Source organism: Odontomachus brunneus, unplaced genomic scaffold, assembly GCF_010583005.1.
Source record: "Odontomachus brunneus isolate Ranch 3 - 2012 unplaced genomic scaffold, Obru_v1 Obru_scaffold_134, whole genome shotgun sequence".
Classification (NCBI taxonomy): domain Eukaryota; kingdom Metazoa; phylum Arthropoda; class Insecta; order Hymenoptera; family Formicidae; genus Odontomachus; species Odontomachus brunneus.
Window position 1 is genome coordinate 48986 of NW_022639584.1, and position 11409 is coordinate 60394.

Genomic DNA, 11409 nt, shown 5'->3' on the forward strand with positions numbered 1-11409 from the left:
ATATATATATATATATATATATATATATATATATATATATATATATATATCTCCGACTTATCGCGTATACGATCGTATTTGACATGAATAGTAATATATTGCTCTACGACTTCCTGCTCGCGCTGGCGATGCAACCGGGAAAACCAGACAGCCTGATGAAAAGTGAAAACTGCAACGAAATGGCAACTAATCCTTTTAATATGTGCTGAACTCGAATTTAATCTGCCGACTTTCGCAATATTGCAATTTCTATTTTCATTAATGCAATGATACTCGAACAATTACTACAGGAGTATTGGAGGGAAAGAGAAAAAAAGAGAAAGAAAACTACTTAATTACTAGAGAAAACCGGTAATGCCAATGTCGACTGGTGATTATTTAGACAGCAGTGGTGATCCGCTGTTTTGCAAAACAGGTCAACGGAGGGTCGGCCGAACATTATTTACGAGGTGGTGGAAGAAGCAGGTAGTAAAAGTCGGATACAAAAGGTGGTCGGCGATCCTGAATACCAAATTGTCTCGTACGGTCAGCCGACACGTTACGCGAACGACACTCGAGAAAACGCGAATTCCACTTTAAAACGCGTCGTAAGTAAATCATCTTTCGATTAACGATGCGTCAGCATGAGCTAATAGAATGCGCGACTGTGTAGAAAATCGAAGGCACGTCCGTCCGGCCGCGCATAGTGTTGACTAAGCGGCAGCGGAGAATCGATTGCCCGGAAGTGACGTTCGAATTATAAAAAGCGCTCAACCGAATCGCCCACGTGGTTACTTGGATCACTCGATTGAGCCCGATGATTACGTACGATTTTCAACTTGGCTAAATATTACAATTCACAAATTGCTATCTCGTCACACTTCATAAGAGAGAGAGAGAGGGGGGAGAGGAAGAATAATAAAGTTTTATTTAGGCCTGGGATTGTGTATGATAATTCCTTTACTCTTTTAAAGTGAATCAGTGAAATATTATTGAAAGCAGTGAATATACATTTATTTGCAGTTATAAGTATAGTACTAAAACTGCTCAGTGTTATAATTATAACTATCAATCAATGACTATTCACTGATTCACTTTAAGAGAATAGGATATTTAGTACAAAAAAATAGAAAGTTATTGCTAGATCCTCAAATTACATGATAATTGCTAAATAAACAAAAAATAAATTAATTACACATACAAATGATAATTTTAGTTTATGACTATATAAAATAAATACTGAGACCTCGATAAGCTGTAACAAGTTATAAAAATAACCATTACAGCAACTGGAGCAAGTAACAGTGATTATGCCGAAACTAGCTAACTAATCTATGAGAGTGTGAGAGGAAGAGGGAGAAGATGAGAGCATGGGAGAGGGCCTGAAGTGCATTGACTCGTTATCGAAAAGGGACGTATCGTTTCCGACATGGAGAAACGTCGATTTCGTCTTTCGCGTTGCGATTAACAGCGCGAGGTGAAACGTCAGCGGGTGATTCAACTCAATTCCATCTCTCACGAGAGTGACGACAACGACGACGAGAACGAGGGATACGTAAGAGATTAATTTGATGTTGAAGCGAGTTCCTTTTAAATTGACTTATCAGATTCCGATAAACGCGCGCAGGAGAACGCGGCGACTCGCGAAGATAGCGCGCGCACTCGTCGTCGCACGCGAGTTTTCACGCACACGCGTACTCGTTCGGGCCATTCTGTGCCGTCATCGGCAGAGGGTCATCGCCCTCTTCCTCCCCGCTTCCCTCTCGCCCTCTCTATCTGCGCATAGCACGAAAGTAAAGCGTTTTAAAGAGCACGCGCCACGAGAAGGTGGAGAAGATTGCGGCGAACGCGATGCCCCGAAATTGCGTCCCCCTTTTTTCTTCTCCTTTCTCTTGCTTTCGTTTCGCGGCGACAAAGGAAACTCGGCGAAAATTCGCGCGCGCTTTTCCGCCTTTTTCTCGAAATCGTCCGAACGACTTCGCGGTGTGCAAGCGGCTCCGCGCAAACTTCTTCCATTACAATTCGTCGTAAAGTGGGCCAATCGTTACGAATGAGGCGCGAACGAGCGCGTTAAATGCAGCGGCGGCATCGTCTGGGCGCGGACACACGTGAATTAATTGTGCCAGAACAACTTTCATTTTAATGTCGTTCACACGGGAGAGGGAACATGCTGCCTCCGGTAATATGTACAGGGTGTCTGACGATATAACACTCTCGTGTACGTGTAGATCGGAACGAACGAAAAATTCCTCTACCATTTGCAAACAATCGCGTGGACTTTTGAGCTACCAATTAAAGAAGATTGGCGAATAATCACACGAGATACATTCAAAAAATGATCTCACAGTCATAGCAAAAATGATCTAGATACGAGAGATACAAAGATAAAAAAAATGACTAACAATTTTTACGGAAGTAAAAAAGCACCGAATAAACTCATTATCTTCTTCTTTCAAGCGGCAACAAAGATAGCTGTACTTCTTTAAAACGCTATTATTTACACCACAAAATGTATCCTGAAATCAATCAACTGTCAAAGCATAGATGACCTAACTGCATAGAACTATCCTCCTAATATCAACTTCTAATAGCAACATGCAGAATATCAATATTCAGAGCTACGTTCCAAAATTCTATTCAACGAATAGAGTAGCATTTAACTGGCTAATCAGAACAAAGAGAACTAAGATTTCTTTATTATGATCAGTTAATGTTATTTTACCCGCTGAATAGGATTTTGGAATGAAGCCCAGGATGAACCAAATGGAGATACGGCCTATAGGAATGATAAACTGTGGGATCCTGATCTTTGCCAAGGTATGTTAATTAGACCTCCATGTGGTACATCCTGGGTATAGTGCTAAGCAGCCTATAACTTTGACTTGAACTTTAATGATGATGAAAACTCATAAAAACCATCTCTTCTTTATATTCTCACAAAAAAATTCGAAAGCAAAGCAATTTGAAATTTCAACATAAAAATGATAACTCGAAAATAACGCATTTTCAAACCTATGTTCTTACTAACTTTTTTTCTTATTTTTGACTTCCCGATCACCTTCCGAGCGATTCCACTTTTGAAACACCCTGTATATATATCTCCTTTCTTCACTATGCCGTTTACCATCTCTCACTCTCTCTATCTCTGCTGCTATTACGATAAAAATGCTCTATCTCTCTCCCTCTCTCTCTGCTCACGCGAATTATGTAATTAAACGACCCAAGTCAGAGCCCACTTATAATCCTAGAATGCTAACCGTACGAGATTTCACGTTTTTAACGACGCTGCTAAATACCACATCCGATCATTTTCCAAACTAGATTTTCTCTGATCGTTTTAGAGTTTCGGTTAACTTGAAATATTGTAATTACATAAGACATTGACGCGTTTTTTTCATTTTACTGAAAGGCTCGCGTCAGAGGCAAGATTAGCGTTCGAGAGTCGATTCGGGCGCACGCCCGAAGTCGATCGATCTCCTCCTTCCTACTTTTTTTCGATCATGCTGCCGTTCTAGTAGCGTACGATCTCAGGTACGCTAATGACGCACATTTCACGATCCCCGCGTCCTTCCGGTCGGGAGTCTCGACCTGCCGGCACAACCACCGCGTTTTCACACTGGGATATTCCCCCAAGGACGATCTCGTGAAGGAGAATTTTTTCAAGGTGAATCACCGTCTCCTTTGGCTCGCGACGCTGCAGGTGAGGAAGCAGTCGCCCCGCCGCTGTCTACTACTCCCACACGAATCGACTACCGTACACGTTTCTCGTCCCTCTGTGTCCTAGCAGAAGTTTGCGCATTTTATGTCGCGCGAACGACGGTGCGACTCCCCGAAACATATCTGTCGCTTTCGCTTTGGTCCCGCGGGACCCCATACTGTTCGGGCGATTCTGCCCTGAGAGGAGCAAACGACGGAATTAGGAGCGTTGGCGCTCGAGAACCGTTGAATCAGAAGGTCTGTTCGTTTTCGAAGAACTTCTGAACTCGAACTCAGTTTGAATGAAACGGGTATACTTTCTTTCATTCTAACTTATTTAACTAGTGTGTACTGGTTCAGGATTTCTTCTAAAACGAGCAGACTTAGAGACTGACTATAAGAATGGCTTTGTTAAAATCGAGAGAGAGAGAGAGAGAGAGAGAGAGAGAGAGAGAGAGAGAGAGAGGAGATAAAATGCTATCTTATTCTTCAACCTACCTCGCTCTGACGCCTATGATATTACCGTGTTGTGAAACTTGTATTTATGAATATTATAATAATATATTGCTATAATGTACAATTATAATGTATAATACATTGCTAAAATTTATCAGAAAATTTGATAAATATGAAGTACTGTTATGCAGCAATGATTCACTATCAAGAGGTTATATATCAGGAAGATATCTCTCTCTCTCTTTCTCTCTAACAAGTAAACCTACCTAAAAGGTACACTCCGATTTCTTTCTAATTTGATACAAATGTAGAAGTATAAAAAATATTTAAGTTATATTTTGGCCCACTTTAAGTTTCACGAGCAGTTTATAGCAGTTTATTTTAATGTTCTCACTTCACTCATCAACAAGTGCAACAAAAATGCATAAATAAAATTGAATACAAGATATAGGCGTTTTTGGTTTGCTTATTATAAATATGAAGTCAAATGTATACAATTATTTGTAAATAATAAAACGTTTAAAAAGTTAAAAAAAATTATTTATACAAATAATTTCTCAGTTTGGTCGAGATTCAAACTATTTTTGACTAATTTAGCACAGATTTAAAATATTTCAAATCTGTACTAAATTAGGTTGGAATCTCGGCTAAAGAAATTTAACTCAAAGTGTGGGTCAAAATGACAAAATATAACCTAAATATTTTTTGTACTTCTACATTTATGCCAAATTAGAAAGAAATCAGAGTGTACTTTCGAGTAAATTTACTTGTAAGAGATCCGAAATGACTCTATGAGCATGTAATGCTCCAAAAGAAAAAGAAAAAGAATATTAAATAACAAAGAATCTTTTGGGGTACACATTACTTTAATCTTTTATATAAATAAAAAGAAAATTACTCCATTTTCTTGAAGAAATATAAAGTTCATGAGATCATTGTAACTTGGACATAAGTTGATAAAACATAGCAGACCTATCAACCTCATGGCCAGTCTCTTGACTCATCTACGGTACGCGAAGTAAGCTTCGCATAAGTTGGAGTAAGAAATAAAAATAATTTATTTCGCTTACACCTATACTCCAATTCTTTTGTACTCCATACTCGGAATATACTCCATACTCGGGAATATTTCTCTTAAAATGTTTCTCTCAAGACGTATTTCTCTCAAATAAGACGTATTTCTCTTAAGTAAGATGTACTCGCATATTTCCCGCTATACTCTTGGGTAGAGTATTAAGTAGGAGAAATATCCCCCGATGAAGGAGTTGGAGTATAGGCGTAAGCGAAATAAATGATTGTTTCTCACTGCAATTCATGCCAAAAGCTCATTCCGCGTATTGTGCAGACGAGTCTTGCGATTCAGGGGTCTCTGTGGCTGGTGTTACAAAGGAGCGCGGCGACGGTGCGTATCATCATCGATCGTCTCGAGATTTCGATACGCAGCGCGACATATTCGCACTGACAACGGATGCAGAAACGAGACTCGCGATCAAACGGAGAAAGGTGATATTTTTTTCCTTCCTCTCTTTTTCTTTCCCCGCAGCATTCCTCTTATGTGAGTCACTCGCGCCGCTTCTCGGCTCGCGCGCCGCCGATTCAATCGCGAGGCCGGTTCAGCGCGCCGAGATACAAAGGAGAAATCATTATCCTCCTTTTTTTTCTTTTCTTTTCTTTTCTTCACGCGACGGTAAGAAAACGCTTTATCCGGACGCGTTAACGCAAGGAGCCGCCACCTGCGCCGGCACGCGAAGAAACGAGCGCGAGAATGCAACGCTACGAGTCTTGTATCACCTTAAACGCGAAAGTTTCCCACGTGCGTAACGCGGTGCGCGAGCCACGGGTTTATAGACTCTCTAATTAGAGTCCTGACATCTTGGTCCTGCTATTTGGTCGGTCTAGTTTCTGTGATCGAAAATGGCGGAATGCAGATTTATTCAAATAAGGAAACTCTATTTGAACACATCTTTACTTGAAACAGAAATTACACACAACTGTAATTGCACGTAACAATATTTTGTTAATAAACATTTTGAAAGACGGGAAATAGTTATTAGATGTAGCATGCATTGCCAGGCTCTTACTGCTAAATACTTTCGACTTTCGTAATGATATGTAATGATATCAATCCATGATATCAATCCTCGCTTCTCAGGATTTGTTAGCATATTTTCCATATAAAATTCTTTGTTGCTTTTATCTTTACAATTTCGTACGCAACAAGTAGTAATGTTTATTACGTTTTATGTAATATCACACATTACACTGATAAAGGTTTCTTGTGGAAGTTATCTGGATATAGTAAGTAGACGCCATTTTCGATTAATTTAGTGAAAAAATTAGGGAAGGAGTCGGTGATGTCGGGATTTTGACTAGAGAGTCTCCGCTTAGACTTCTGTGCCGAGATAGGGAAACGATGGAGAACGGAATAGATATGGGGGATATCCCGCGATAACGCGCGCAAACCCAAACAGAAAACATACACGACGCACGGTGTATCGTCTTAGGTCCTGACAGATAAAAATTACAGATTACCAGCGGGAAGTACGCGAGTCACTCACGTACACGTATACGAAAACTGAGCGCGCTATCTGTAGAGAAGTTTCTCAAGAATGATGAAAGTTTAGCTACCGCACACAGATTCCTGTTGTCGCAGCTAAGCCTTTTTTCTGTGTATGTATATATAAGAAAATTTTTCAAGTAACCACAATAATTTTGTAGTAAAAACGCGCGCAATATTTTTGAATGGTATCGTTATTTCCGTCACAATTCTATGTAATCCAAAATTATAAAAATTCTGTGATACACACAGAAAAATGCACACTGCACTGAGAGAAGAAATATCTAAAAAAAAAAATTGTAAGTAATTGTTCGGAGGACACAAATATACACGGCATATTTGCATATACTAATATAAAATATTTTAAATAAGAAAGAAAAATAAGGTTTTAAGAAAATATATATTTTCTTAAAACTCTACACACACATTGAGAGAAAAAATTGGTCAAGTTTCTCATGAATGATTGTAATAGTGACATTAGTCATTCTTTCGATATTAACGTGAAAAACATCGGCAAATATACGCTCGCTTATCTGAGAATATGTCAGAACGACGATTTTGAGCCTCGATGCGAAGCACACGCAGAAGATAACGATAACGTATGGTATGTGCGGAAAAAATGTAGTGAAAATCACGTTAAAATTGTATACATTTCTGCAATGTTTAAACCACTAAATTTGACAATCTGCCTGATATGCACGAAAAAACAAAATAGCACTAATCGTGATTTGCTAAAAATATATACTGGGAAAAAAGTAGTTGGATTAAAACAACAAGATTCATTCAAGCAAACGTTTAGACGAATTATATTGTAGTTGCTGTGATGAGAGTTATCAATTGATTCAATAATTGCATTTGATCGATAAATATATCAACGTAATTTGTTGTACGAACGCGTAATTTGTTTAAAAAATACAATATTTCTCGGAAGGGTAACCGTCGATTTTGTCGACCTAACTGCTTTTTTCTCAATATATAAATTTGTTGCTATAACTAAAAATTTGCTGCTCTAACTAAAATTTTTACTACCGTTGCCACCTCGTCGGTTTCACAGCTAACTATACTATCTACTGGCAGCTGCACTTAGATATCATATGTTACAACGAAATTTAGCTACCGCACACAGATTCCTGTTGTCGCAGCTAAGCCTTTTTTCTGTGTATGTATATATAAGAAAATTTTTCAAGTAACCACAATAATTTTGTAGTAAAAACGCGCGCAATATTTTTGAATGGTATCGTTATTTCCGTCACAATTCTATGTAATCCAAAATTATAAAAATTCTGTGATACACACAGAAAAATGCACACTGCACTGAGAGAAGAAATATCTAAAAAAAAAAATTGTAAGTAATTGTTTGGAGGACACAAATATACACGGCATATTTGCATATACTAATATAAAATATTTTAAATAAGAAAGAAAAATAAGGTTTTAAGAAAATATATATTTTGTTAAAACTCTACACACACATTGAGAGAAAAAATTGGTTAGTGTCATTAAAATTATCATTATTTTCGGTTCTATATTTTTTGTTAATTCAACAAAAAAGTAATAGTAGCAACATGCATACAAAATTATTATTATTATTAACACTATAGTAACATTTACTACAAAAATAGTTCTTTTGACTATAGATTTTTTACCGTGCACGGAGAAAATACTAAGAATATCACTTGTCTAAATATAATCGCCACAACGAAATATTATGTTATTTTTCGCCCATGCACACAAGAGATGGTTGTAGCGACCATAGTATTCTGAAAGTGGTACACTGGCCTTCTTTGCTGCCTGACCATACGTGTTTGAGCAGTATTCTCAGTGATGTATGGCGTAACCAAACCCTACGTATTTCTCAACCATAGTATTTGTTCTACAAACCACCACAACAGAGAAACCGCGATGTTTCTTCAATTTGAAACAACTATATATCTGAGGATGTACTAATTGAACATCACAACATATCATAAGAGCTGTGACTGTAAGAACTGCATAGGTGTAGCAGCATGTAAGAACAACTTTTAATTCCATATCTATTTAACTTGAAATCGCGCAAGTTTTCTCCTTAATCATAGAATACATGGATGTAACAATCATAATTTTCTCCGTGTGCACAATTATAGTTACAAATGCCAAACACTTTTTTTAAGTGTAAGAAAACCTTAGTTTTTCATAAAAGTAATTATTTATTCTACATAAGTAAAACAATTTAGATTTAAGTAAATATGTTCTTAGTATACACCAAATATTTATCAATTCTTAGATATTTCTTTTCTCAACATGCATATTTAGATATTTCTTTTCTCAAGTAAGCATTACTTGTTTCAAGCATTTTATAAGCTTGTATACTCACAAACCCATCATAAGTTCATCATAAGTTAAATTTACTCAAAATATATTCTGAATCCTAGTAAGTTTAGCATTTCAATCGAGAATATAAAATTAAAACAAAAATTCAGTTTGCTCACTACATAGAGTTGAACCGAGCTTTTCCTCTATAAAGTTTCCGAGTATTCTTGCAAAGATCGATTCTTCTTTTGAGTTAATGCGAGTGAGTTTTCTCGCAAACTCGTGACAAATATATTTTGTAACTGTTGTCAAGAAAATACTCTTAGGTGAAAATAATTGTTACTATGAAAGAAAGTAAACTGAATAATCGCTTTTCTCAGCAATGGAACGACACTTCTGATTGTGTGTAATTTTTACTACGATATTCTTCACGTGTATATACATGGAAATCTCGCGACACGCAATGCCGTTTCGCGGGGATCAAGTCCGCGTATCACCCGGCTCGTTTTCCACTCCGTCATCCTGACGCCCGACTCGTTAATCGTAATCTTTTTGTCGCGCTCCGTTGTCCTGCGGTGCCTAGCCGTTAATTGAAATAACGTTCTCGATACACGTGGGAGTGTCTCGCAAACGCGGTATTTTTTCCTCTCCCGCCGATATCGGCAAAATATTGTCAACAACTTTTTCCCTTTCATGTCGTTCTTTTTTTGTTTTGTCACTTCGTCATTCCCAACGCCTGATGCAGTGTTATTTCACCAAGGCGTCCTCGTGCCTACGCGTTAATTTAAAATACCACAGTAAAGGTCGTCTCACGCCACCGTGAGATCGATAATTGACAAAACGCGTATGCATGAGCGCACACACGTGTGGATAAGCGTATAAGCAGCGAATACCAAATATCCGGACGCAGTTATTCTCGCGCGGCGTCGCGACGGATAATAATTATGCGAGAAGATGCAGCCGCGTCAGCCCTGAGCGAGAATGGAGGAATTCTTAGGATACTCGCCTTGTAAACTTGGCCGTATGTTCCATTGCCGACCACTTCTATCAGCTCGAAGATTCCAGCGGGTTCCTGAAACCAACACAATGCAGTTAGAGGCGTGTAACGCGAGAGAATATCGCGGCGAACGTGACGGCACTCTTGCGCGGATCTTAACAAATGTTGCGGTGTACGGACATTAAAATATAAATAATTAATACGATAATAGATCCGCTTATATTTAAAACACATATTTAAAATATATATTAAATATACATCTCAATGTTTGATAAAATCTATGCAAAACACCGGCTATTTGGACGTTTTCCCTTATATTACTTGTACATTGAGAGAAAAAAATCTAAAAAATAAGAAATACTTATTCGGTGAGTACTATTAACGCATTTGCTTCAATTTAGATCCTCTTTAAGCAGAATAAACAATTGCTTTCATAGAAAAAGTTAAGGTATTAAAAAATTAAATTTTCTAATTTGAAAAATATTTTACATCAATGCATAAGTGAAAATATTAAAAAAAATATATTTTTTTTCTATGGGTGCTGATAACGTATTTAAATCTAGGTTTTTTTATTTAAGTAGAATAGACAATTGTTTTCATGAAAAGGTTAAGTATCAAGAAAATATAAATTTTCTTATTTGAAGAATTTTGCATCAATGTATAAATGAACATTTTATCTGTACTCACTAAATATTTTTTATTTCTTATATTTGTTTCTCTCGCTGTATTGTACACGATTTTATAATTACATAAATCTGATTTTTTCGCGATTTTTTCTCTTCGTCGCGACGATGAAATCCCGCCGCTTACCTCGCAACAACTCGACTCGCCCATGCGATTTTAACGCACTTTCTCCGTCGAGTAAACATAATCACTCCGAGATCTTTCTCGTAAACAAAGATAGCAAGCAGAGCAAAGTATAAGTGGTTGCACCTTGACGACAAATTCGAAACAACGACATCGAAATTTCGCGGTCGGCCATTTTACAAATGAACTAGTGTGTGAAGTTGATCGTAGATAGAAAAATCGAAAGAAATGGAGCGCGATACTGGCGTACAGCGAGTCGGTAAATATCGAAAGAAACGGCTATATTCGTTGCTGGCACGCAATTCGAAGTTGCCTATCCCTTAAATATGGCCGATCACTCGACTTTTTCCCTTTCGACAATTCAAGCTTCGATTGTTTCGCCCGACTGCGCAATTCTTTTCATGAAACTGCAATAATCCGAAGATAAAGTGAATGAGGACCGAACCTCTCTCTCGCCTCTCGGCCGTATTATTCTCACATATCCGCGACGATAAAGCAAGAAGAACAGATGCATCCACCACGTTCGACTATGACTAAGGAAATATTCAAAGTGACCTCGTCATGCGTCAAGTCCGTCGATACCTCATTGAAAACTGTCAACAACGTTCTTGTTTGTGTTTCTCACACG

At 37.8% G+C, this 11409-nt stretch overlaps 1 protein-coding gene across 13 annotated transcripts in view; it reads right to left on the reverse strand.

Annotated features, from left to right (window-relative positions):
* The window catches only part of LOC116850066 (serine/threonine-protein kinase mig-15), a 36516-nt gene that overhangs the window by 23180 nt on the left and 1927 nt on the right, over positions 1-11409 (reverse strand). For all 13 annotated transcript variants that reach the window (XM_032827889.1, XM_032827895.1, XM_032827894.1 and 10 more), the window contains exon 2: positions 9984-10049. In XM_032827889.1, coding sequence (XP_032683780.1) covers positions 9984-10049 — 66 coding nt within the window. The remainder of the gene's footprint in view (positions 1-9983; positions 10050-11409) is intronic.